General features: G+C 42.8%; 2 protein-coding genes across 6 annotated transcripts in view; one reads left to right on the top strand and one right to left on the bottom strand.

The window, feature by feature from the left end:
• The window catches only part of phactr2 (phosphatase and actin regulator 2), a 28,601-nt gene extending 21,262 nt beyond the window's left edge, over positions 1 to 7,339 (bottom strand). The window contains exons 1-2 of one of the 4 annotated variants that reach the window (XM_086044702.1): positions 7,177 to 7,339; positions 4,135 to 4,279 (exon numbers count right to left, since the gene is read on the bottom strand). In XM_086044702.1, the coding sequence (XP_085900828.1) occupies positions 4,135 to 4,273 (139 nt within the window). In that variant the 5' untranslated portion in view covers positions 4,274 to 4,279; positions 7,177 to 7,339. Of the gene's footprint in view, positions 1 to 4,134; positions 4,401 to 7,176 lie in introns of those variants that run through there. The other 3 variants (XM_086044706.1, XM_086044703.1, XM_086044707.1) reach the window with 3 other exon arrangements.
• Positions 6,614 to 26,224, top strand: plekha1a (pleckstrin homology domain containing, family A (phosphoinositide binding specific) member 1a). Of its 2 annotated transcripts, XM_086044709.1 has the most exons (13): positions 6,614 to 6,813; positions 12,994 to 13,243; positions 13,728 to 13,784; positions 13,962 to 14,007; positions 16,646 to 16,743; positions 17,157 to 17,288; positions 17,792 to 17,932; positions 18,840 to 18,908; positions 19,334 to 19,398; positions 19,482 to 19,545; positions 19,731 to 19,820; positions 21,319 to 21,392; positions 23,489 to 26,224. In XM_086044709.1, the coding sequence occupies exons 2-13, from the start codon at positions 13,103 to 13,105 to the stop codon at positions 23,736 to 23,738; spliced, it is 1,227 nt and encodes a 408-aa protein (XP_085900835.1). In that variant the 5' UTR covers positions 6,614 to 6,813; positions 12,994 to 13,102; the 3' UTR covers positions 23,739 to 26,224. The 2 variants fall into 2 exon arrangements, with proteins under 2 accessions (XP_085900835.1, XP_085900834.1); XM_086044708.1 differs by lacking the exon at positions 21,319 to 21,392 and having other exon boundaries at positions 6,616 to 6,813.
• The last annotated feature ends 611 nt before the right edge of the window (positions 26,225 to 26,835 follow it).

The raw sequence follows: 26,835 nt of genomic DNA, 5'->3' as shown, positions 1-26,835 counted from the left end.
CTCAGGTCCTTATTCAGCCCCAGTATTTGCCCCGAGTCGAGCTCCTGTGCCCGGCTCCCTATCGCGCGGAGATCCCACCGTGACGCAAAAACATGCAAATGAGAAGGTAAAACACACACACACACACACAAAAGAGGAGGAGGAGAAAAAGAGAGCTGGAGGTATGCCAGTTATGATTTATGGCGGCTTGAAATGAGTGCAGGTACACAGATCAGAGTCACTGCAAAAGGTCAAGCTTCTATCCAGTGCAATTACATTGACTGCTGTGTAAAAAGCAACAAGAGCACCAAACAACCCCCCCCCCCCCCCCCCCCACACACACACACACACACGCACACTAAGGTTACAACAACAGGTGCACCCTCAACCGGGAGCACCAGTGTCCCATGACAAAAGATACAAAACCAATCGGAAATTGTAGTAATTTTTTGGGGGGAATGTACTTAAGAGAGTATTTATTGGTGCACACGCACACGGACACAACTACATTGTCAATAAATTACGTGTTTAGTTTCAATTTTAAATACATAACATATATCATTCATACTATTTGAAATAATTCTATAATATAATCATCCTCTTGAAAAGCACAGCATAAATTGAATAATTATGTCATCTCAGACTTGTTTTGGATATTCTTAAAATACATGTTATTGAGTTGGAAGCAACTCAGATGAACCATAATTAACATAAAGTGTCAACATCCAATATTGCGCATGGAGACTGTTATCGTCGAATCACATTTGTGTGTGTTGTTACGCCTCAAGGTTTTGATTTCTTTAATTTCCTGTTTTTTTTTTTTTACAGGAGTGGACATAATGAAGCAGGACATTGTAAAACATGCAAAATGAGCGGCCACGTCTATGAAACCAAATGGGCCGTATAGTCTCTTTGCTGATACAATGCTTTTTAAAAACTATTTATTTTAGAGGGCTTAGTTAGTAACCAAATAAAGTTATTGATAAACTGGGAAAGTAACACTTTGTGAAGTTACACAATAACATTTAAAAAAAAAAAAAAAAGCTGACACATGCTGCCAGAAAGTAAAAATGCTAACTTTCTAGCATTCACTGTCTGGTAAAAAAAAAAAAAATCTAATTTAGAGTACTAAAACGGGGTGTAATTACCTGCTTGGATTCGTACTCTGAGGGCCATGGGTCCTGTGTTCGAGCCCTGTATTTTGTGTAAAACTGGAAGCCCCAGTTTAAGAGCAAGATGGGGCGTTCACATTAAACGTGATTATCTCATGGATCTCATTCTCAAATACCAATTTAGTTGCCAATGGAATCTAGCTATTTTTATCTTTTGTTTTGCGAGCTGCGCATTCTTTTTAGTTGGTAGTGCGTTAAGAGCCTATCTGGGCGGTAAATTCGAGTTCCAGAGTTCAGGTCCAAAGTAGTGCTTTGTCGCCATCTTGTGGCATATTGGTGCCAAGGAACTATGTTGAAATTAATTGAGGCGCTTCGTTTGGACAAAGGTAGTCCTTTGCCGGTGTCTTGGTGCCAAGGCGCTATGTTGAAATGAGTTGAGGGGTTTCATTTAGACCAAAGTAGTACTTTGTCGCCATCTTGAGGCACGTTGGTGACAAGAAACTATGCTGAAGTTAGTTAAGGAGTTACGTATACACAAACGAGGGAGGTTGTAAATTTTGCAGAATAGAGCCACCCCATCCCAATTCGGCTAATTTACATAATATCGCATGCCCTCACACCAAGTTTAACATCCATGACTTGCCACTTTCAAGCCGCACTCAAGACACTGTGTGAATTTTAAAAGAGTCAAAACAGGACATATTTCGAGATCAGCCTGGTATTTGCTGATGATTACTGAATGAGAAACCTTAAATCCTGCTTTTTACACCTACAGAAAGCGTAGGTTGATTTTACAATGTACATCGTGGGGTAGGGTTAGTGGTGTATATTGTGAAATGACATGTTTGTTAGTTTGGGAAAAAAAATGGGATTTGTTTACTGTAAACACAAAGGGACCACTACACTGTAATACTGTACAATATTTTTGTCGAATATTATTTTGGTCTCATTTTATCTTGTCGTGCTCTCTCTTAATATTGATACATATATTTCAGTTGGACACAACGTCTGCTCTGTGCACAATGAAAAAGAGCACATCTAACAAGTGCTTATTGTCGACTCAAACGCTGTCTAATCTCGGCTATTTCGAGGAGCGAGCCGACACGCCCCTCCTCTTCCATTACTTCTGCCTTTTTCTGTCGGCATTCTCCTCCTCCTTAATCACACTGTCCTCACATCTAATTTGGCCCACTCTCCTATTTTTTTTTTTTTTGCCATTTCAAGTCACAATTTCCTCCCCTCACTTTAAACGCATTTTATATTTTTGCTGGTTCCCGCCTCTCCTTACCCGAATGGTTCCCTCTGCCTGTGTAATTAGAGGAAAGTAATAGATTGTCCATTTGGAGGACAGCATGCTATATACACATCATTCCTTATGGACTATTTGTGGAAACAACTTCCCTAATGATGATGCACAAGCCATTTCATATTGTTGTACACACAAACAATAGATGAGAAGCACTAAAGTGAAACGCAATCAGTTGTTGTGGCGCTGGTTGACTTCCAAGTAAAAATGTCACCAAAAATGTTAACTCATATAAAGTGAATTCCATTCTAAAACCTTTATTAACTCTATTTGTGATTTTGTTTGTAACATCTTCACATTCAAACACTGTACATCACATTAGAAAAATTTCACAGCACACGACCCCAAAAAAATGTCACAAAATGTGAATACATATTCTAAAATTATTTTTTAAAAATGATTCTATGGATGGCAACGATTGATACACACGTTAATTGTACCTTCTGCCATTTAGTGGAAGAGTATTTAATTGTCCTACCGGTCACTATACGTTGCTGGCATAGATGGATGAATAAAGACACATTATTGTATTATATATTATACATTCTTTTCCACAGCATAGCTGATGCATTTACGTTGGTCAAAATCATGCCTGAACTTCAAATTGCACCGGTTTTTGGAAGTTTGCCTTTAGGTTTCCACTACCGATACACGCCCATTTCTCCTCAGTAGTATGAAGCAGACATGCTAACCACTAGACTTTGCATTTGCCTCTGGAGGTTCCATTGTATTATTGAAAATACTACTGAAGTCCATACTGTACTTTTTTTAAAAGGATATTTCCCAAGACATCTTATAAATGTGAATTGGGCAAAGATAACTACAGTATATTGGTCATATTATACATGACAAATGTTGGTACGCCATCAGGCTGAAATGCTCAAGACGGCTGGTAGGAAACGCTTCTAAGCACAGCAACGGTTGTGGTTGCAGAAGTGGGACGGGGTAACATTTAAGCGACACAACCAAACATGCAGAATCAACGGCGTGCAAACTGGTGAGGCATTTCATCATTTTAGGTCAGATGTAATTCATCAATTGGTAGAAGATGCCAACAACAACAAAAAAAAACACATCAGAATAATCGCAGAACAAACAATGGAACAATTATCTATTTTCATAATAACTCATTGAAATCTTAACTCTGGGTGCATTTTGCTTTCACTTTGGCGTTTTTGTGACCCTTTCTCAGAAAGGTAAGACCCACATCACGCATTGTAATGCCACACCAGACGTCACACTACATGTCTAGTGGGGATAATTTACTTAATAACTACCCCCACACTGCGTTTATCTACCCATCACGTGATCTGAAGGGTGAAGATCCAGAGCCACTTTCAAGTGACGGATAGAGGCCCTCCGCTGAACTACACTGTCTGTAACGCTATCATAAAGAATCACTCACATCCCCCATGGCTGTGACGACCCTGCTATCATGTCTAGGACAAAAGGGTAAGCAAAGCTGCGCTATGTTGTTTTGGATGCATAGATTAGTGTTATCCAACGGCTGATAAGTAGGAAATGGAGTGTGCGAATAGTGATGTAATTCTCGATCCTTGAGGTATTTCGACAAAAGCACGTCACCGATGTTAAAACACCTGGGAACTGTTTTAAAAAGTGAAAAAAAAAAACATGCGCCGCCTAATGGATTGTTTTATTTTATTTTTTTTTGTTCATGATTTTTTTTTATTGCTTAAGTCTTGTGAGTGTTACCCGATGCGAGGTGTGCTTTCCTACCTGTGCGAAATCCTCTGAGCCTCCACAGGATTCTGGCGGTGAAGCCCGAGGCGTCGCTGTGGGAGCGGAACCTGGGCTGGGTTTGCGGGGAAGGGAAGGCCTCCAGCTCCGTGAGAGTGTCCCCCTCTTCCTCCTCCATGGCGGCCTGGACCCCCGCAATAAATAAAGAAATTAATTAGAGAAGGCTCAGAAAGGTGCCATGTTCATCGAACCGGAAAGCTTGAGCGCCTACACCTTCCTTTCCTGCTCGTCTTGTTCAAACTTGACTTGAGTGTGGGCGTGTACACGTGTGTGTGTGTGAGCGGGTGTGCGTGTCTTCCTGTGTTCGTCAACGCCCTCTCAAACACGCAGGTGGCCTTGAAATGTGACTGCATAGTGGAAACCTGTTTTTCTATGTTGGTCCATGCATGCAAAGGTGTAGACTATGTCAGTGCAATGAAGTTATCGAGGTCATTTGGTTGTGATTTTGGGACCACAAATAAAAGTGTGAGACAAATGTTAAGTAATGTGCATCAATCATAAGTAATGTGCATCAATCATACAACTGTAAGTAGTACAATGCGATGTTATAATCGCTATGTATACCTTAAATTTTGAACTCCTTGTTAAAATAGTGCAATGCTTCCACTGTCCTTTGCACGCTACTATATGGAAAGCAAATGGTATTACTATATGTTTTACTACAATCCAGTGCTGTTGAGTACAAGTTTTCTTACGAGAGAAAGTAAGTTAAAAACAAATTTTAGGTGTTGAGGGGGGCTGGAACGGATGAAGGCACCACAGTTCGTCTCAGACTCGACCCATTCACGTCAAAAGCAGGGATAGGCAACGCGTGGCCCGCGGGTCACTTGATTAATTTGATCTATCTATATATCTATCTTACAAACGCCCCCACCCCCACACACACAAATGTTCAAAAGACCACTGATAAACATTCAATAGATGTTTTCCACAGAAAATGAGGTGAAATGGGGGAGGCAGAAAAAATCCAAAATATTGGGAAAAAAGAAAGGAAAAAGAGTGAATATGCAGGGGTTCAACTGTAGTTTTAAATTGTAATACCACCAAGCACCACTAGATGTCACTTAGTTGCGCTTAAACTGGGTCTTATACTGCCCTATGCTACAATGTGAGTAGGCCTATCATTTTTCTGTGAATTTGGAATGATATTCAGGTCAAACATAGCATCTCAATGATATTAAAATTTTGAGTAAGTTGATTTTTATGAAAAAAAATGTCCAAAATGAGATCTTGCATTTAATTTTGGTTTCTTGTTCAGCAGTTTTGTGCTGTCCATGAATGCTAATTTTTATGCAAGATGGCCCCATCGCACTGGAAAAAAAATTACAGCGTGTGGTTATTTTGTTGTTTGCTTCAAACCTTGTTTTGCTGAATTAGTATAGTGGATCTTTTAGATGCATTGAAAAATGCATGATCGAAAACAAAATATTAAGAGCACGTATTTTTCACGTATGCACGTATTTTGCCCATATTTAAAATAGCATTTTTATCATACATTCTCATACAGTTTTGTCATACACACAGTAGCACTGATGAAACATTGTGGGCCACTTTAGCATTTAAGTTGCCCATCCTTGGTCTCAAGCAGTACCAGACAAGAAAATTATCGGCCAATACATAATGTGACCGCCAGATGTCACTACGTCGACACTCTAGAAAAGGCTGTCCCTCCTTTAATCAAGAGTTTATTAGAAGTACAGTACAGTATTAAAACCCCTCACTCTGGGCTTTTAACAAAACAGAAAGGAATGCTAAAGTTATCAGCAAATTATGTATTTTACATACGAACAAAGCTAAAACAAAATATATCTCCATGTTTTAATCATTTAACTTATGTCATCGTTCCGAAAAGCCAGATCAATCCAGTTTTATGTGCAGTGTTGCCCATCGTACTTGCTGGCGATCTGCGCCGCTCCTCCGCAGTGAGTGACAGTCAAGGCCAGCCTCTAGTCTACACGTTAAGATTTAGTCAAGCAAGACGCACCTATTGCTAATACTGTGCATTACGGTAAGGGGGCGGGGGCTAAATAACTAATGATGGCACGTCAGTGCTTTGGGTTTAAAATAATGTTATAAAATAACCTGCGCTCATGTCACCAAACCACCTAGGGAGAGTGCAAGGTGTCTCAGGATTCCACCCAGAAACATTCTGAAGTTGAGGTAGAATGAGAAGTTAATGGTAATCTGTGTCAATGACTGGGATAACGAAAATAGAATTTCTAATTTTTTTTCTTTTAAATCAGGTGTATTTCAGTCATTGATGCAGAGTAAACATTAACTTCTTCTCAACTTCAGAACGTTTCTTAGTGCAATCCTGAGAACATTTACATTCTCCTTAGTTGCCTGACCGCGGAGAAGTTATTCTATTACATTATTTTAAATCCAAACCACTGATATGCATGCATTATTTGTTTATCTTTTATTTTGAAGGTGGCCAACGCCGCTAGCTGGCGGCGGATTACCGTAATGCACAGTATTAGCAATCGGTGAGGCGGCTGGTTTGACTTCGTCTTTCCGTGTGGAGGCTGGCCTGACCGCAGTGTTGAACGTCGCCTGCGGGAGCCTCCTCCGTGTTGCTGGTTGAGAGATGGGCTGAGGCGGAGAAGGGCGTCCCCCAGCAACAGCCAGGCGGCAACCGAGGCCACATACTGCGGCTAGGTAAGGTGGCTAACCTCGCCAAGTATCCGACTCGGCGTTGAACGGAACTGTGTGTTTGGAATTTTGCTCGGGATGAGGTTTGTCACTGGGAACGCCTCGTAGCAGCAATGCTCGCCAGCTATAGCTTGACCGGGTTAAGGTGTAGAATTCACTTCGAGACACCATTATGCATTTATTTAATTAATTTTACATGATGATATAGCGTTTGTGTGCTGTATGAATATTTCTAAGATGTTATAGCCGTTCCTCCCGGTTAACTTCAGTCACTTGCTGTTAAAATACGTGCTAATTAGCTCGTTCGGCTAACCCAGGTCATAGTCGGTGTCATCGGTATCTTTTTTCGCGGTGCACAGTGGGGTTTACCGGGTTGTAGACCGAGCCCAGTGGGGCCAACTGTCCGACCAGCCCGTCTTCGAGGAAGGAGGCCGAAGCCTGTCGAACCTGCTCGGGCCGAGACGTGCCTCATTTGGTGGCAGGAGTGACCGTAGGTGTTTTGGACAGTTGACCTTTGACCTCCCCCGAAGCACCTGCACACTCGTCGCTGTCGTTAGGGCTCCGACACTTTCGACACAGTGGTGCCTTGCATCATCATCTGGATCACAAATAAAGTTGTACTGATTGATGCGAATGAAATCCAAACCCCTCAAAAATACAGTTTTTGCTTACAAGCCGCCTCTTTGAACTTAATTGCCTCCAATTAACTTTTTTGGGGGGTGAGCAGAGAGGGGAGATGTAAGCAGGTATGCACAGAGGAGGGAGGGGGTAAGATGAAAGAGACACTGCAAACAGATTCCCTTTTGCTCTGATGAATGAGCGTTGCCCCAAAAAAATGTTGCCAGCAGGTTCTACCTCTCAACACGTAGGACTTGTACACGTGTCTCAAACGTGCTATTTTTGGTACAGAATACAGTTGCTTTTTGTCAAGCCCTTCTCTAATGGCCTCCAATTGTAATGGAGGTGAAAGGGGAAGCGCGGTAATATTGCGGCTCATGAGAGCAAGCAGCTGTATGTCATTATCGTCCCCAAGGACCAGTGAGGTAAATTTGGATCAACTTTAAAACTTTTCAAGCAGTTAAATGTTTTTACGGAATACGGAACCCTGTGGCACCCCCTTATGGATAGTAACAAATAGTGTTGTTCTGATGCCGATACTGGTATCGGGTGATTTCCCGATACCGCATTAAAATGCTGGTATCGGATCGGCCGGTACTAACAAATAAAACGCAGATGCCGGTTATCGATACGGGTATCATTATTTGAACGAAGAGACGAGTTTGTTTACAACACATCGCTTAGCAAAATGTTCTATAATGTTCCATCAACGGATATGAAATTTGTATACCTATGTAATTAACAGATTATTGTTGAACAGCAGTGCGAACTAAATCTTGAATGACAAGTAAAAAGAAAACAATGGCTGATAATAAAAGTCATCATATCATAACCTTGTATGTTGTGATGGTGTTAAGGGGTCACGTTGAAGATTTGACAGCCATTGTGCGCGTCTGCTTTCAAACAACTTCGTTTTTGCCTCTGGTTAATTTGAATCACTGCCGGTTTCACAAAATAAAATCTCTAGTTGACCGATTAGAGCAACCATAAACAGAACAGGTGTTAACCATTTTTAGAACCACATAACGGACTTCTGTTATCTCACTCACTCGACCGCCTGCCCCTCTGGCAGCATATAAATGTGACATCACGCATTGGGGGGTCGGTTAGAATCACTGAATATATTTTAGAAGTAGAAATGCTGCAACTTGCTTTACTACAAATGTACATTCATGTGAATACAGTATGTATCCCATGTCTCACTCTCACAAGCACGAAAAGCTATGAAAATAGGCTGTTTATTCAACATATGTATTTTGTGTGTATATGTTACTACAAATACTTCACAAGTGATGATTTAAATAGGACTAATTTTACATCCAAGTGAGTGTGCAATTCTTAGGAATTACCCCAAAAATTGCGGTTATTCTGGATTTTTTTCAAACGGCGAGGTATCGGTACAGTATCGGCATCGGCCGATACTGCACAGCCGGGTAGCGGAATCGGTACCGGGGCCAAAAAGCTTGATCATAAATGTTCTGTGGAGCAGCGACGTCTGGCTAGCAAGGCGGCATATTCTCCATACGTCTGCGCGGGTCAGAGAGTTTGAAAATAAGATGGTTGTGTGGATGAGAATAGCAGTTTGCCTCGCTAGCTTTGGCTATTCTGATTGCAGCTAATCTTAAAAGATTCATACCAGTAATACCTCGGGGCGGCCGGTGATGAACTTCGTTTGCTACAACACGTCAACGTCGCAACACTTGTGTTGTTTTACGACACCGAAAGTGACAGTTGTGTCGCTTTACGACACTGATGTAATGGCGTGTTGTCAGACGGGGCATCGCAGGCAGAATCTAAGAAAAATAAGCATTTGTCTGTGTCACTCACTGTTTATATTTCACTTGAGTCTATTTGAGGATAGAAGTTCAACTAAACTCATTTTTTCAAAAATATTTCTGTAGGGCTGTATGATCTCAAATGACATTGCTGTCGAAAAATCAATTTCACTTTTAGAAATTGATAGAGCCATAAACCCGATTTTTTTTTTAGGAGGACTGCTGATATTGTCTCTTAAATCCAGCTATCTTTTTCTTAGAAGTATTAGGTACTTGTACCAAATGAGCCTTTTGGCCTTTCCCCCTTTTTGAAGAATCCCTCATACTCATTTGTGTTAGCGTTTATGGGCTTATTTATTTACCACAATATCCTATGATGTAGATGAGTGGTTTGACATGTACAAAAGCACAGGTGGATGCACCTAATTTTCCAAATAAAAACTTCTGCCAGACCCTGATGATCAATAAAATAGTTTTTGGTTCTGTCTCGCCGGGCTGCTGAATTACACTCTTAAAAAGAATCAAAAACAGAAGTAAAACTAAGTGATTCATATGTACTGTAAATTAATAATGTATATAAAAAAACATATTCATAAATAGTTGACCATACCATATTGTTTTAGTAAGTGGCCAGTTTAGGTTAACCTACCTTGCTCAAGGGCACCCCAGCAAGCCCCATTCTTGTAACCATTCGGTCTGCAGATGCTGTCAAACCTAGCATGCTGCCACCCCACGAGAAACACACATGCTCACATGCTCCACAGCAGCTGTTCCTTACAACAGGGGCTTGAGATGACTGTCTAAATGAAAATATTGACTCTGCCGAGGTGCCCAGCTGGCCCGTGCTTGTTTTTTATTTTTTTAAATTTTATTTTTTTTATGAGCCATCACCGTCCCTGCGTGACCAGTTGGCCGCCACGTGACGCCGGACACAAAAGCCCCGGCATAGCAAATGTTGGCTTTCTGTCTGAGCAGCCCACCCCCGCAAGAACACCTCCCTCCTCTTCCCTTGTAACCTTCTGCTTTTGGATTTCATGTCATGCTTGCTAAACAGAAATTCTAGTTATCAATATACACGCAAAAAGTTAAGCAATATCGTCAATGTCATGAAATTAAAATTGCCACGATATATCGTAGTCGTCATGTCACGATATTGATAGCAGCAAATCTATTGAAAAACCCAAGTTGTTTTCCATTTGTGCAGTAAGTTTATTATTGCAGTTTAATTTGATGCCACGTATGTTTAAGACCCACACTAATCGCCAATAGGAGCACATGACTGGCCAAGCCTATTTCTTTGTGAATGCTGTTATTATGTACAGAAACAAAATATTGTGATTTTTTTTTTTTTTTTTTTTTTTTTTTTTTTTACATATGAGCTTTTTTTTTTCACAACATTGTGAGCCTTTATGCAGTATCGTGACCGTTTTATATATCGCCAGCCCCCCCACAATATCGTAATAACTATCGTATCGTGAGGTTCAGATCGTGATATCGTATCGTGACATTTGTATATCGTGACATCCCTAATGTCAACTGTTCAATATGTTTTCACACAGCTCGTTCTCTAGTGAGGAGCCGAATGTCAAAATTCACAACTGTTTTGATATTTGCTGTTCAGTGCCTTCGTAAAAACAGCAAGTTATGCAAAAAGTACTAGTAGTAATAGTGTAGTGCCTTTTGCGTTCCTCCTGAAATTTCACCCAAAAGCCAAAATTTTCAGCGAGTAGTTTATGCCTCTGACTTGAGGGCGAAAAAAAAATGGACATGGCTTTTTCTGACACTAAACCTGCACGCAGGACCTCATTTGCAGGCTGTACTTAACAGAAGCATCTCTCACAGCCACCCAACAATTGGTGCTTATGTCTGTGCTTAAATGGTTATCTTCTCCTGACTGTGTGTGTGACCATTCAAGTCCACGTCGCGTCTGACTGAGATGCTCTCAGCGCTCCAGACGCCGTGCCGCACAACAACCGGGTCTTTTGTTGTCGCCCGTCCGCCCGCACGGCGCTAGTAATGTCGTGGAGAAAGAGCGTCTTTATCTGCGTTTCTTTCCGAGAAGCCATCTCACACGCGGAGTCTAGCGGCTTAAACAGGCTGAAGCCACAGTGCGCTGACAGTAACGCTACGCCCACACACAGAGAACTTCGCATTGAGACGTGGTGTCGTACACACGATCCTGAGACTTCATGATTTATACCTGTTCAACTAGACATTTCTCAGTAGTCGATATTTCAGACAGAAAAGTATAGAACACACTCACAGGGGCAGTGTAAGACAGACAGATGGCTATACTGTACATAGGTGTCTCTAGATAGATGTCTCAACTCCTCTCAGAGGATAAAGAATATAGGACTTTGAGTACCGTTATATTTGAATGTGTTGCAGCACCCTTTGTGTTTTGGTAGAATTGTTCGTTTTTTGTCAAAGTGCTGCTTATTGTCAAGTGAGTTGAGTTCATCATACAGTGCTCGTGTCTCCATTTTGCACCTGCAAAGTCAAAGCAAAAATGACGTCCCAGTGACAGCTCGTATCTCGGGAAACCCATTCGGCACACTTATATCGCAAGGCACCGCTGCATTTATGTATTTTTGTGTTGGTGCTAAGATGCCGCTAAAGGCTTAGTTAATAGGAAAGTAGTAGTTTGAATAGATCATTTTATGGTGGGAGGGAGCAAAGTTTAATTCGGGCTGTTAGTGGAAGTTACGTAGACTACATGTATTTGTGTATGCGCACTTTTGGTTCACTTTTTTGAAATCAAATCATCTTTAAGCCATTTATTTGTAAGCGCAATGTTGTAAGATGAGTTTGAAATGATATTCAAATATTTTGGTGCCATATTTAAAGCTTGAACTATGAATATAGGCAATTTTGGGGGTGTCGGTTACTGATTTTTTTTTTTTTCCGCTTTTGCTCCCTATCCACCGGGAATTGCATGGTTTTACTGAATTGTACCGAACAGCCGCGCCATAGACGTGTATACTGCTTCCACTTCTTTTATGGTCTTCACACGTTTTGCCATCCCTGCCTGGTATATTTCTGTGGGTTGAGAGAGGCGTATTTTTCCACAGAATGTAGGTCAGACTTCAAATTGTGCAATTTTTATGGGCTTGCACTGTATACACCAATGTAGTTTGCTTGAGTGCGATGTAGCATTCAGGTGTGTGTCACATGTCTGCCGGTTAAATTGTGCTCGCTGCCTTCCTCCGCCTCAGCTCCCGCAGGGGTTAACTCACTCGCCTCAGTTTTTTTTTTTTTTTTCTTTCTGTCGGGTTTTTTTTTGTTTTTTTTTTTGTTTTTTTGTCGTCGTTGTCGTCTTTCTCGTTTCCGCCACGCTCCAGTGGGCGCTCAGCTTTAGGAGAGAGGGGGAGGAGATTGAGTGGGCCGGCCGGAGGCTTGCCAAATCAGATGAGAGCGCAGTTGGGAGGGGATAGCGGGAATGATAAAAAAAAAAAAGGAGAGAGAGATAGAAAGCGAGTGGGGGAGAAAAAAAAGCAGAAAGAACGAGCAAGCCAGGGTGGGTGGAGAAGATGGAATAGAATGTGACAGAGTGTGTGCGCGTGTGTTACTGGGGAAGAAAAACAGGGACGTTCCGAGTTTTTAAAAAAAAAAAAAAAAACAGGGAGAGAGAAAGTGGGTGGGACAGGTTTTGTTTTGGGTCACGTGATCTTCTCAGCACACTGAGCCCTCTCTGTCAATCACAGCACAATTATTGTGGAACAGCCTTCAAGAATTACAGCCAAGATCAGGACAATTCCTCATCCTCATTTAATTCCCTCTTTCCTCCACCCAGGAGTTCTTGATTGCCATCCTTCACCCCCCCCCCCCCCCCCCCCCCCCCCCACACCTCTCCGCCTCCGCTTTTTCGGCCCGAGCAGGCCAGGGAATGTCCCGGCGGCGCCATGCCTTACGTGGACCGGCAGAATCGCATATGTGGCTTCCTGGACATCGAGGAGCACGAGAGCAGTGGAAAGTTCCTGCGCCGCTACTTCATCCTGGACACGCAGCAGGGCAGCCTGGTGTGGTTCATGGACAACCCGCAGGTAATGGCCGGGCGGAGGCGGGGAGTTAGCGTTAGCTTAGGACGTAGCATCGGCACGTTATCTGAGGCCCACCCTCCTTACGTTATCAGTTGTTATCAGGCCAAGTAGAAGCGCGGGCAGACTGCGAGGCGACAGTGTTTTACGAGCAGGTCAAAGCATCGGTTAAGTTGAGAGAGGCAATCGGGCCGGGCCTCGTCGTCATCGCCACGTCTGCGATGTGACCGTGCCGTTACGCCGCATTAGTGTGGCCGCGTGTGCAAGTGCTCAGTTGTTGCATGAAGTATTCATGGATGTTGTAGCGCCGGAGAAAAATTGAATAATTCACCGGCTCCCTTTCTTTTTATAGAATGCAAAGGCTTGAATTTTAATGAGGTTGAAGTCACAATCACAGATCTTCGGCGCCGTAAAAAGAAAGAAGCCTGCAATTCGCCTACTTTTCATTGATGAGTATTTATTACTGATGTTTCCTCTCATTATTCCACAGAATCTTCCGGTGGACGCAGACTGCGTGGGCTCCCTGAAGCTTACTTACATTTCTAAGGTAAGACTGTTATGACACTGACTTGAGACAGCAGGGCGACCTAGTTGGTCTGTCTCACAGTTTGGAGGTTCTGGTTCATGTTCTCCCCTCGCTTGCTTACATTTTTAAAATCTCTGGGTACTCTGGCTTCCTGGATGGACATTAACATGAGAGTTGATCAATTTTGTTCTCCTATAGGTCAGCGATGCCACTAAGTTGAGGCCGAAGGCAGAGTTCTGCTTTGGTAAGAAAGTTTATGTTCCTACACGTTTGAGGTCTGTAATAATTTGCTGAGATCATTTTGGAGGCGGGACAAGTAACACAAGGGCATCTAGAGTGTTTATAGTCGACACACAATGATGCAGAAGTGGCCACGTTGCAGCAGAGTTGTTGGCTAGCATTGGCAGAGTATTGCCGTTAACACATTGTTGTCAGGTCGTGACCATACAAACTTAAAAAGAAAGCTCCTTTTAAAGCATTTGCTTGCACATGTGAAAACCCTTTTTTTTTTTTTCTCTCTTTTTTTTTTTGGGGAAGGCACAAGGCCAAATCTTAACGTTAATGCGGGGGCGCTGAAAATGAATGTGATGTCAGCTACGAGAAGTCAAAGGAGACATATTGGGAATTTTACTTCATAGTTTGAAACAGTTCCCAGGTGTCTTAATAACATGTCTGTGGCATGCTTGTTGAAATACCACACAGAACTTTTCTATCAGAAATTTGGGTCATGAGTGGAGACCTGCAAAAAATGTCCCAGGGACCCATGCCTGAAAAGATCCGGGAGCCTGCCATTTTGGCAGCCATTTAAGAATCATTTTCACCAATTTTATGTGTTCTTCAAAGATGAACTATTCACTATCCCTTGACCTTTAAAAAGTAAAAGTCACAACTTTTAATGACAGTTCCACCTTGAAAAACTTCAGCACCGAACTATTGAATTACGCAAGCCCACGATATCGCTCATTTAAAGAATGAGATTATTCCCCCCGATGGCATCCCAGTAGCTTGAAACAAGCGAAGACCACAAACACGTAGCCATCCACACCTTTCCACCGCAAATGCAAAATTTCTTGTCGTGCATATGGTCCGTAATTACCAAATTTGAATCAAGTATACTAAACAGATGGGCGACGCTAAATTTCCAAGAATTAATTTTTGTGATTTTCTCTGGCCCGAACTTGGCAGCAAAGTGAGATGACTCACCATGAAACAACAAAGCGCTAATAACTCAGCGCCACAAGGTCAGAGCGAGACTAACCGTCCTGTGAGTAAAGAAGGTCCCGTCTCGACGAAATTCTAAGCTTAGCTTCATTGGCTTAATCGCCCACACGGGCGATGTCACAAGCCAATGAGGAATCATTAATAAGCCGTCTTTGTGGTCTTTTGCTAAAACACAAAACACTCTCAGTAAGCTTCTAATCCCCTCTTATTGTTTATCATCCTCCTTTTTCGATTGCTTCAATCGCAGGAAATGCTCGTCTGTGACAAGAAGTTGACTTAATGAGGATGTGCGCGCGAGCTTTGCGGAGCTTCTGACAGGATGTCGCCGCTCAAATCGGAACCTGATTCACAGATGTCAAGGGGTTATTTTTAAACGCTGTTTGTAGGCGACATGTTTTTGCATACATCAATGGGTCCCGCCGCTCCGCCTCTTCCTGCGTACGCCCCAGCGGCGACGCCAAACAAGAGGTGCCTGGCCGCGCACTTTAAGGCAGACAGAGGTCACACTCGCAGGTGGCTTTTAACAAAACAAAACAAAACAAAAAAGAGAGAGAAACCCGACCGGACAGTGTGCCATTGTATCTGGTGCTGACACACCATCCGTGCGCTGGCGGGGGCCCTCGTTTCCCAGCACACTTTTCAGTTTGCGGCCATGACTCACACCGGGATACTCCCGCATCTGTGCGGACAGCGCTGCACATCCACGGGGCGAGAAGAGTGCAGCTCAGTTCACACGATTATTTACGGCAAAAGTGGGGCGAAAGTGGGAGAGCGAGGTCTCATCCGTGCGCAATTACCTGACCAGATGTTGACACAGACGCCGCATTTAGAAGAAAGTGAAGGTTTCGCCGCACACATCCTCTGTGCTTATGGAAATGGACAAGCCCGAGACAGGATGTCCTAAATACTATGCGCCCAAGCTAATCACCATCTGACCTAAAAATAAATACTGGAGCTGCTCGCTGAAAATTCATTTTAATATTTATTTGAAGTTGAGTCCCACCCGCCCCCTACTCCACCGTCCCCCACCCACCCTTTGCCATGCTGAGAAGTGAGTAGGCGGTTGCACAACGAGGCAGCAGAATTGTGCAGACTCATGCACAAGTAGAGAGAAAAAAAAAATGTCTTTCCGAGTTCACTTATTTTCGAGAACATCTTTGTGTTAAAAGGTCAAACAGCACTCTTAGTTGACAGTCATCATTTTGGAGTACAGTGAGAATAAATTTGAGGTTGTACAATTTGAAGAATTTAAGATGATGGGAGATTTTAAGTTTGAATGCTAGACCTAAATAAACCTCGCAAGAGCTTCATTACTTTTTCTTTGACTTTTTTTGAAACACCGATTCCAAAAAGGACCGGCCAGGCCTCAACAAGAGGCGTTAGGAATATACACGGGAAATTATGTGACCACTTAATTAGATTTTACAGTGCTTTTTGCGGTCAACTTATTTTCCGTTTTGGACAGTGTAGTCCAACCATCGCTTGAATGTGACTCAGGATCTCCACATCACGGGCAGAGAAACTCACTTATTTCTGTGGTGCAGTTTTTTTTTTTTTTTTTTAAATCCAAATCGAATGTCCTCCACCAGCAGCAATCAGACTTCAACAGCAACTCTCACACTTAACCCCGTGCTTGCTGCTTTTATGTTTGTCTTCATTAGTCATCAATGCTGGGATGAGGAAGGTCTTCCTCCAGGCCAACGATCAGCAGGATCTGGTGGACTGGGTCAACGCGCTCAATAAAGCCACTAAGATAACGGTGAGGCTAACAAAGACGATCACGTGACATGCACTTCCTTTCTTTGACTCTTTTTTTTTTTTTTTTTTTTTTTCTGTCAAGTCACTTGAAGAAGCAAATACCCTTTATTTCTTGAGGGGACTGAGATGATAAAAGTCGATGGGAGTGAGCGAGCGAGCATGACTAACAGGATGCTGTATAGTTGCTGTATAGCTGTATGTTGACTCGAGTCCAGGGATAAAAATCTGTTTGCTTTATTCAGCGTGATGCCTTAACATCCCAGCACAATATTCATAAAACACATCGAGAGTCTCCGTGCGCAGATGTTTGTTTGCACGATATGCTTGAACTTTTAATTCTTCATGCAAAAAAAGAGAAATGGAAATGGAAAAGGGTGTTTTCCATCACTGGGGTGTTGTCTGTCTTTTCGTCAGGTTCCAAAAGCCTCCGACGGCCAGCAGAATTCCGAGAACCACAAGTCTCTGCTGGATTCCGTGGGACCCAAGAAGCAAGTGTCCTATAAGACGGAGATCATAGGAGGGGTTCCCATTGTGACCCAGACGCAGGTAAACAAAAGCCCACGCAGGTGTCATAAAGACAAAGTCAAGCCAGTCAACAGCTTTTGTGTGACATTGATTCCTACAATTGGGAAAACACAAGCTCACCGTATTCAAATGTTTGATGATCAAAACAGTGAGTCACTTTTTGTGTATGACTCATTTTTTAATCACTAGCGGAACAATAGATTCAATAGACCCACATGTGTGTGTTGAACTTTTGGAAAATCCTGATGTCAAGGGGCAATGCTATTCCAAAAGGTGCAATTTTGGGATCGTTAAAATGAATTGACTCTGAGACAGCAAGGTTGGCCAGTGGGTCAGCACTCCTGCATCACAGTTCTGAGGTTTTGTGTTTGAATCTTGGCTTTGGCCTCCCTGTGTGGAATTCTCAGCATACACATTAGATTCATGGACGTCAGCTGGGCTAGGCTCCGGCTCAGCCGTGAGCCTAAAGAGGTAAAATGTCACTTTTTCGTATGAGCTCACCCAGTCTTCCTCGACCTTTCCAGCATGAAGGCGGCGACGGGGCAGAGCGAGCGGAACGTGAGGCCATGCACCGCTCGCACAGCCAGCTACCTTATTTCCTGGGCAGGCCGACCCAGGACCACATGGTCATCAAGTCGGGCTACTGCGTCAAGCAAGGCGCCGTGGTGAGTTTCTGCCATCCCTCTCATATACACAGTAATAGGTGGTATTTTAACGTAGGAGTGGACAATTAATGAAAATCGAATCGCGATTGTGATTTTGGCTTCTCACAGGCATAAAAAGATTCTAATCAATAAAGCGCAATGTGCCAGCGTTGTGAACATACATTGAATGCACCGTGTTGCTTGCAGCAAGCGTAGGACGTGTGTATTCGGGCTGGGCGGTATGGACAAAATTTCGGATCTCGATATTCATGCAAGATATCTCGATAATACTATTGCTAAGTGAAAACTAAGCATTATTTTTGCTATTTTGTTAAAACAACGCACGTTAATGCAGTTAACACTCGCACACACGCATGCACTCAAACAAGCACTTCTGTTGCAGCTTAAAATTGATCGGTAAAGCACAGTGGCAGCACATTTGCTTTTTGTTACAACCAATGCTTGGTTGTCATAGTAATAGCGTTAAAGATATGACATTTTGTCCACAGCACCCAGCCTGATAGATACACGATAGAATTTTCATGGGGCGCACCAACACAAATGCTGTCACATAGGTCATGTTTTTTTAAGTTGATTCCCCCTTTACACTTTGCATTTTGACTTCCATTTGGATCACCCTAAAATTTGAAGGATACCCATTTGGATTTTCTTTTTGTCTACAACCATCTAATTGTGATTGAACCATGTTGCTGAAAGATGCACTTTAAAGAATCAAATTATAAATGCTCAAAATGGCTGATGGTCATTGTAAATGCTGACTTTTTCCAATACAGCTCACAAATTGTATACAAAGAGCTGTTGTACTTCTTCAATTGAAATGTCTGTTGAGTGCATTTAGTGTAAATCATCACGCAAAGAGCAACGTTGATATCTCGTGGAACTAACTACTTCATTTTCCCTTGGTCAGATGAGGAACTGGAAACGGCGATATTTTCTCCTGGAGGAGAACTCCATGAGCTACTTCAAGTCAGATCTGGTAAATTGGCTCTTGAGTTACAACACACTCTTCAGGAATCTTGTGGGGTTTTTTTTTTTTTTGTTTTTTTTTTTGTTTTGTTTTTTTAAAAATCTGTGACACTTGCGGATTAGAATCAGCTCCACAGCGCGAGGCGGGCAAAAAACGGCAAACACACAGCGCTGTGTCCTGGCATGTTCTATCTGCAGTCAGAGGAATTTCATCGGCCTCCCTTCACATGTCCTGTCATGCCTCGCGCCCCTCCGGCCTCCGTCCTCACTTGTCATCTTAAGCCGCTCACGCACCCACAGTCACTGTGATGAGATAACACGAGGCCCCGAGGACACAGACTCTCTGTCTGCTGCAAGACAGTCTCATTATCAGCTGGAGATTTTAGAACAATGTGCCCAAATAAATGAAACCATTTATCGTTCTCCCACCGTCAGGAGAAAGAGCCGCTGAGGATGATCCCGCTGAAGGAAGTTCACAAAGTGCAGGAGTGCAAACAGAGGTATTGAACAAGACAAGTTCTTGGTCTTTTTGATTGAGACACGGTAAGGATGTGACAGCTTTACCTTTCTTTTTGCGCCGCAGTGACATTATGATGCGTGACAATCTGTTTGAGGTCGTCACCACGTCGAGGACATTTTACATACAGGTATTGTAAAGGATAGAATTAAACTAGTAGTTGTCATTATTGATGCCCCCTTGCCCCTCTCAATCTCAGCTAGGCAACAATTTGTACATACGGTGTAGCAGTAAAGTATTGACAGCACTTATTCACGCATATTCTGTTTTTTTCTTTAAAGTGAAATTCACCTTTGAATGAACTTGATCTTCTAGGCCGACAGTCCAGAGGAGATGCACAGCTGGATCAAGGCCGTTTCGGGGGCTATCGTGGCCCAGCGTGGACCCGGGAGGTCCGCTGCCACAGTACGTGTCACTCACGCCACAGAACATCATCATTCGTTTTACTCGAAGGGACGCCACACTGCATTGACTCACAACTCGGAAGCCTCGTTTCCAATAAGTGGTAGTGTGCAAATCAGCTCGCCATGGTGCCATTTGATGGCTGCTGAATGAGTGTGAGATCATATTTCTATTAAGGCTGAATGACATTGAAAAAAGAATATAACTGCGCTTTTTTTTCCCCCCTAATGTTGCGCTTTAGTATACGATTATTGTTTTTTACATACACAAAGCAGTAAATACATTTGTATTACAATAAACGATATCAGATTATTATACATGAATGTGGTTTTATAGGTTAGGCTTGCGCTAGAATCGAGGCAAATGAATCATGAATTAATACGAAAGGCAGTTTATCTACTTCAAGTGGATTTGTTATCTTACTAAACGGTTTGACTTGCAGTCTTTTAAGCGTTCAGCATGATGGCTTCACAGAATTCAACCAAACAAGGGTGTCTTAAATATAAATCAGTCAGATTACAGCTATAATACAAACAAATCTGTGGATTTATCACTGTTTCATTTTTATTGAAACATTGCTTAAGCACTGAACTTATGTAAAGTAAATTAATAAAATGTACATATGTATAATAAAATAAAACCAGCCAAGCGACTAAAATCACAAAATTTCCCCCCCCCCAAAATTCCCTTTGCGATTTGGAAATTACATTTTAAAAATTGCGGTCTATTTGAATTTGATTAATTGTTCAGTCCTAATTGTAATTGGCCAAAAGTAGCACTAAGTAGTGGAAAAAAACATTTCCAGGAAGACACAGCCTTTATACTAGTGCATTGTAGTTATTCTACTAGTGCAGTAAATCGTCTTACTAGTAAGGACAAAAAGTAGGTCATGCATGGACCTTGAGCGGGATATAAAGGATTGCAAATAAAATGCACAAATGGTTTTCCATACCGGCCAGCTATATTCAAGGAGCCAACGCTAGCATGACTCTTTAAAAAGAGCAAGGTGTCATCTCAGGCGGGGACGGAAAGTGCTGACAGGTGAGTTTTTCAGCCACAAGTTGTCCGGTTCAAAATTCGCGAGTGCGCGAATCGGCGAAAGTCTCGTTTGACATTGTAAACGAAGAACTGAATCGTCCTGCGAGAATGTGGCAAAAGGGCCTTAATGTCGATGTATTGCGCATGCAGTGGATGTAATGACTTGTGACTGACCCGTAGACGTCCCTCACCGCATGCCACATGACTTCAACTTAAATAATCAAGAGAGTCCGGAAGGAGCCTCGTGTCACCAGCGAGGGGAGACACTGCCTCTGTCCCCGCCTCCATTTTGTCGTTTTGTTTCTACACGTGTGCCCGACGCGGTGACACAGCTGTTCCCTCCCCGGCCACCTGTTGTCTTCCTGTCTCTCTCTCTCGCGCATCCTTTACGTCCCCCTCCTCCCTCTCTCCTCGGGCAGACAGCCCATCTGCTCTAACCCTGCTTTGCGCTATGTTGTTGCAGATGCGGCAGGCCAGACGGCTGTCGAACCCCTGTATACAGAGGTATACGTCTCGAATTGGGGAGTGCAGCAGCACGTACGTCAGCTCGTCTATAAAAGGAAAAAAAAAAAAAAAAAAGATCCCAAACAACAACCACCCTCCCCTTCCTTTTGAAGCAACACATTTTGATTTTACTGTAACGCTGTTTTCTACTCACCGGCCGGCCCCGCCTCCTCGAGCAGATCAGATCTCATCGCGACGCATCTGACGCTCCCTTTTTCCCCCAGCACCCCCCCCCCTTCTAAATAAACCCGACCACACCCTGAATATGGCTGATAACCCAACAAGCGCTCCTCTTCTGCCCTTTCACGCCTCCCGCTGCCTCTCTCATGCTCCTCGCTTGACGTTTGGTCACGAAAGCTTGCTGGCTGAGCTGACTTGGCCACAAGCATGGCGCACATGCAGCAGAAGAAATCAATACGTCATCTAACCAACGCCCCCCCCCCCCCCCCCCCCCCTCCCGGATCGACTTGCCTCCCTCCCGCCTCTTTTGACTTGCCATGATTGGCTAAAAAAAAAAAAAAAGCAAACACATGCCAGAGCACACTTGCTACATGAACGTGTTTCCTCCTGTTCCTTGTGAATCTTTCACATCCTCTTTATCTCTCTCTCCCCCCCCCCCCTCCTTCATCGCCCTCTGTCCTCTCTGCAGCCTGCTGCAGCTGTGCACCTGTCTTAGATGTGTGACTTCCTGCTTGTGTCTCCTCCTCCCTCCTGTCCGAAGCCTGTATGTCTTTTTCCTCCCACCCGTCCTTTTCCCGTCAACGCAACAGTAGCATTTCCGTCGTTGCGCTCCCACACCTTCCTGATCGTGTACTAACATCATGATTGCTGTACTGCCATAAAGAAAAGTTAACCACTGTGAAAATGTAACTAAATGCGGTAAAACGACTCGCCTTTTGAAACACGGCTGCCACATACTGTACGCGAGTCTCTGCATAACCGTGTTTCAGTGTTGTGTTGTGTACTTACATTAACGTGCTTGCAAAAATTTAATTTGTGTACGCAACTGAGTAGATACTTTGACTATTAGCCAGATGCATTCCTACATCACAAAGTTTCATTTTAGTTTTTACATTTATCACACTTGTACTCTTTGCCATCACAAATTCAGGATGTAATGGCATTATCAAGTACCAGTACTCTGTATCCGCGAGCACTCATATGCAAGTACTGGCATGCGAAATAGGGGCTGAACGATTCCCAAATATTGCGATTGCGATTTAATATGCGATTCTTTTTTTCAAGATCCTCATCCCGTATATTTTTTCACAAGCACAAACAATAAACAGTAACAGATTTATTATTAAATGTTTTGGTTTGTTTAGCCACTTCAATTAGAGTTATCAACTTTCTAAACACTTCGACTTGCAGTCTTTTAAGCATTCACTGCGACAACGTCACAAAATGATTATGATAATAAATTGTAAAAAAATTGTTGTCTTTATCACTTGAGCTTTTCACCTTTCATGAAACAATATATTTCAAAAGAAAAAAAAAAATCCAGATTTACATAGCAATAACGTCCTTGATGGCAATCTAAATACTTTACAGCGTGATTGTGAATTGAAGTTTTGCATTCTCCCTTCTGACACACACACAAAATGTCAACCGCCTAATCCCGCACAAGCGTACATTCCGCAACGCTGGTGTATTTACATGTGACACTTGAACGTTGGCGTAAACAGCTTTTGCCCAACTGACCGCTGCCACCTGCCTCCGTCGCCTGACGCGTGTGCTGTGTGTTTCCAGAGACTGAAATCTGAGAGCGACAAGCTGCTGAGCACCGAGGCCTCCTAAGGCTTCCTCCTCCTTCTCCTCCTCCTCCTCCTCCTTCTTCTACTTGCACCTCAGCAACATGTCCCGACTACCAAACTAAAAACCCGCTGACTCTCCACTCCTTCCACTACCTCCTCTTCTTCTGCTACTACTACTTGTGCTACTTCCACCATCTTCACTCTAACAATGCTACGTGGCCAACACTGCACCAACACTGCTAAAGCATCATCCAAGCCTCACAGGCTGGTTTCATTTTTCTAACCACTTTTTATTCGTATTAACATCCAGAACATGCTTTCTTATTTTTTTTTTTAAATGAAAATTTTAATTCATGTTTTGATTGTGTTCTGCAGGAGCACAGCGGCCGCTCCACATTCTACCGCAGCACTGCGGGCCCCCCCGTCCCTCGCTCGCCCGTATCCGCCGCGCCACCCCGCCAGCCCGATTGGGGCGATGCCGGCGGCGCAGGCGTCGTCGTCGCGTGCGGCCCACGCTCGCAGCCTGGCGTGGGACAGCGAGCACTTCATGAGCCTGCTGCCCCGGCCCGCTCGCAGCCGCACGCCGGCCCGCCTCTCCCTGCAGGAGACCCGCCTGGCAAAGTGAGCCCGTGCGACGAAGAGTCGCCGTGGCGCCGGCGGAGCGCCCTGGAGCCACACGTGCCCGAGCCGCCCTTGGACCTGGACGACGCCGACCTCCCGGTGAGCGAGGTCTGAGCAGGACTTTCGTAAACGCAAAACGGCCGCCGGAACTAGGATGCTTTTCCGTGGGCACAAGACGGCCGTCGCTGAACTTATAAGCGCTTCCCTTACCGGTGCTGTTGGTGCTGACACACACATACACACAAAAGTCGGGTCATCCTCCGAACTTGTGTGCCAAAGATGACCCAGTCTTCACCCACAGTCCACCTGCTCATCTATTCACTGTGGCGTATTGATGTGACAAGCTAAATGACTAATGGACCCTTTTCACTGTGACATCAGACCACTTCAGCTCAGTCATTTGCTGGACATACCTTCATATCTGCTACGTATATTCACTAAGGCTGTCTTAATGAAAGGTTACAAAAAAAATGGAACGAAAAGAAGCGCTAGACAGGCTGAGGAAAAACAAACCAGCTGAGATGCTAAAATGCTCATATAAGCTGACCAGCTGGCAATCATTTTAATTTAACTCATAGGTGAAACTGCCGTCTTGGCTGATTACATGGGCAAGCGCTAATGCTAGCAAAGCTATCGTTATGATCATTTCTCTGTTAAACATCCATAGATTTTCCTTTGTTTTCTTTAATCACACAAAAACCGACAGTAGTATTATAGCAGCAGTGAGGAGTATACGGCCTTCTCAAGCATTTAGCATTTGATGCCATTATATTTATTGGATAATGTAGCCTAAAATTGGTCTTATTTTTTCAAATCATTTATATAATTTCATAATTGATTAGTTGATTAATTGTAAATAAGTCAAATAACAAATGTTACATTTCCGTTTATTTTAGTAAATAACCCATACATTATAGTTACATTAATTCTAAATAAAATGTTAAAATGTGAACATTATTAAAAAAAATTAAAAAGAATTTTACATTCGCATTTTTTAATTATTTATTTATTTTTTTACCTTATCTACGAGTGACATGATACGTCTGCCCATTTTAAAAATTCAATTGCGGCCAAATTTGGTCAGTTGCCTCCATAGGAAGCAGTGCAATCGGCACGATTAGCAATCTGGACTAACTAGCCTTCGTCAGCATTCCAACTCGCACTCTGTCAGTTAATTGGAACGTCAAAAGTTAACAACTAAAGCGCTCACTTTGTACGGAAAATGACACTGTACTTCAGAAATGCATACATTATGCAAATCAAGATGAAAAAAAATGCAACTAATGTTAAACACTTGAATATCACAAATCCTACATGCAAACTCACTCACGTTGTTTTTCCAGTAATTTGTTAGCATCTCCTCAGGCGAGCGAATGCACGCAGCAGAAGCAAATATAGCTCTTGGGGGGGAAAAAAAGAGGACCCGCAGTGGTCCGGTGTCATTGTGAAAAAGGGTCTTATTGACTAATGATTTCAAAGTTGCGTTTTGCTTCACGCGGACGCGCAGTTTTGACCACTAAGTGCCAAGAATAAAAGGGAGCGTCTAGGGATCCCAAGAAACAAAAGAGGACTGAACTTGTCGTCTCTATGAGTATATATAAGCTGTGTGGTTCTTACACTCTCTTAACACTGGATTGAACCCGTTTTTTGTTTTACCAGTGTCACTCTCAAGCTCGCCGTTTTGTTTGTCGCGCATAGATCCTGGACAGTTTTACCTGCAATGATGCCTCATAGTATAATTTCCTGAGTCATTTTTAAGTGTTTTCGGAAAACAAGGAAAAAAAAAAAGATACAACAAATTAAATCTTGTTGAATTACCATGACCTGCATCAGTGAAAATCTACACAGATGTAAAGAAAAAAAAAAGTTAATTTTTAGCAAGCACATATGGATTTTGTACTGATAGTCTTATATTAAGTTAAAAATGACTTAGGCTATTAAACTATTAGGTTACCAATATTACTAAGTGTGTATCGATGCTAAATATGTGTTTTTGTGTGTTGCAGCAGCCGTATTTGATTTCCTCAACTGTTCGGAGTCAAATATTTCGCCGAGCTCAATTAGCCTCAGCGCTAACACTAGCACAGCAGTCGCTGAGGCACTGCAAGAGTTTTTGTTCTTTGTCGTCGTGCTGTATTCTTTAAAAACGTGTTTTAAACAAACAAATAATTCTTAGCACAGGGATGGGCAAAAGTAATCGATCAAGCCGCTCTGTTTGTGCGTGTGTTTTCAGATTAGTGTTGTGTGATTTATTTTACGTTTCTTTTTATACATATATACGGTATAGTACATGTAGGCTTCTTTGCTCCATTTTGCCAATGCGTTACTGTAGCAAACCCTCTCGCCACTCGAGTCCAATATACAATAATCACCATTCAAGCTTGATTCCTTTCACATCCCAAGCTATTTTAGCCTCCATTCCAGTCTGGTGTCATTGCTTTGGATTGTCTCTATTTATTATGTGGATGAAATAAACACAGTGAAACTATGCATGTGAGTGCTGAATATGTATTCAGTGTGCTGTCCTCGTGTGGCGGTGATGGGGGAGAGTGCCACTCAACCGGGCTCCATCTGCCCTCTTGTGGTGAGACAACAACCTTCACTGAAGTGTACTTCCTGCCACCTCCAATTTAAAATGCGCAGTATGCGCAATATGTTTGCAGTTTTTTTAACTGCAACCTAGAATCAATCTATGTAGTTGATTTAATATTTTATGGTGGTTGTACATATTGGAATTCATACAGTCTCTTTGAGATGTCTTTAAAATGTATTAATTGTAATTTGAATGGGTATACAGTATTTAGTTTCACTAGATCCCCTTCCTGGCAGCACAGTGAGCTCACATTTCCGAGGTTCAGAGTTTGGATATGGGTTTTCACAACAACCAAAAACGTACATTTCAGGCAGATTGTACACGTTGTGTCACAAATGATATATTTCAAATCAAAAACACCAACTACAAGGTTTGCCCTTCTATCTAACTCATTCAATCCCATAGACATATTTATGTCTTTTCACAGTGCAGCCACAATTCCAGGAACCTATTTATATTTTTCTTCAAATTTTTTCAAACATTAGGATAAAAGAGGGTCTGAAATGAG

The sequence above is a fragment of the Filicampus tigris genome, chromosome 11, assembly GCF_054856515.1.
Source record: "Filicampus tigris isolate MCC_2025a chromosome 11, RoL_Ftig_1.0, whole genome shotgun sequence".
Classification (NCBI taxonomy): Eukaryota; Metazoa; Chordata; class Actinopteri; order Syngnathiformes; family Syngnathidae; genus Filicampus; species Filicampus tigris.
The sequence above is the reverse complement of the archived record's forward strand: the minus strand, read 5'-3'. Positions and strand labels throughout refer to the sequence as shown.

Coding starts and splice junctions, on each gene's coding strand:
- plekha1a (XM_086044708.1), top strand. CDS start 13,103: ATGCCTTACGTGGACCGGCAGAATCGCATATGTGGCTTCCTGGACATC. Junction 16,744..17,156: donor ATAAAGCCACTAAGATAACG/GTGAGGCTAACA, acceptor TCTTTTCGTCAG/GTTCCAAAAGCCTCCGACGG. Junction 19,821..23,488: donor CCGGGAGGTCCGCTGCCACA/GTACGTGTCACT, acceptor TGTGTTCTGCAG/GAGCACAGCGGCCGCTCCAC.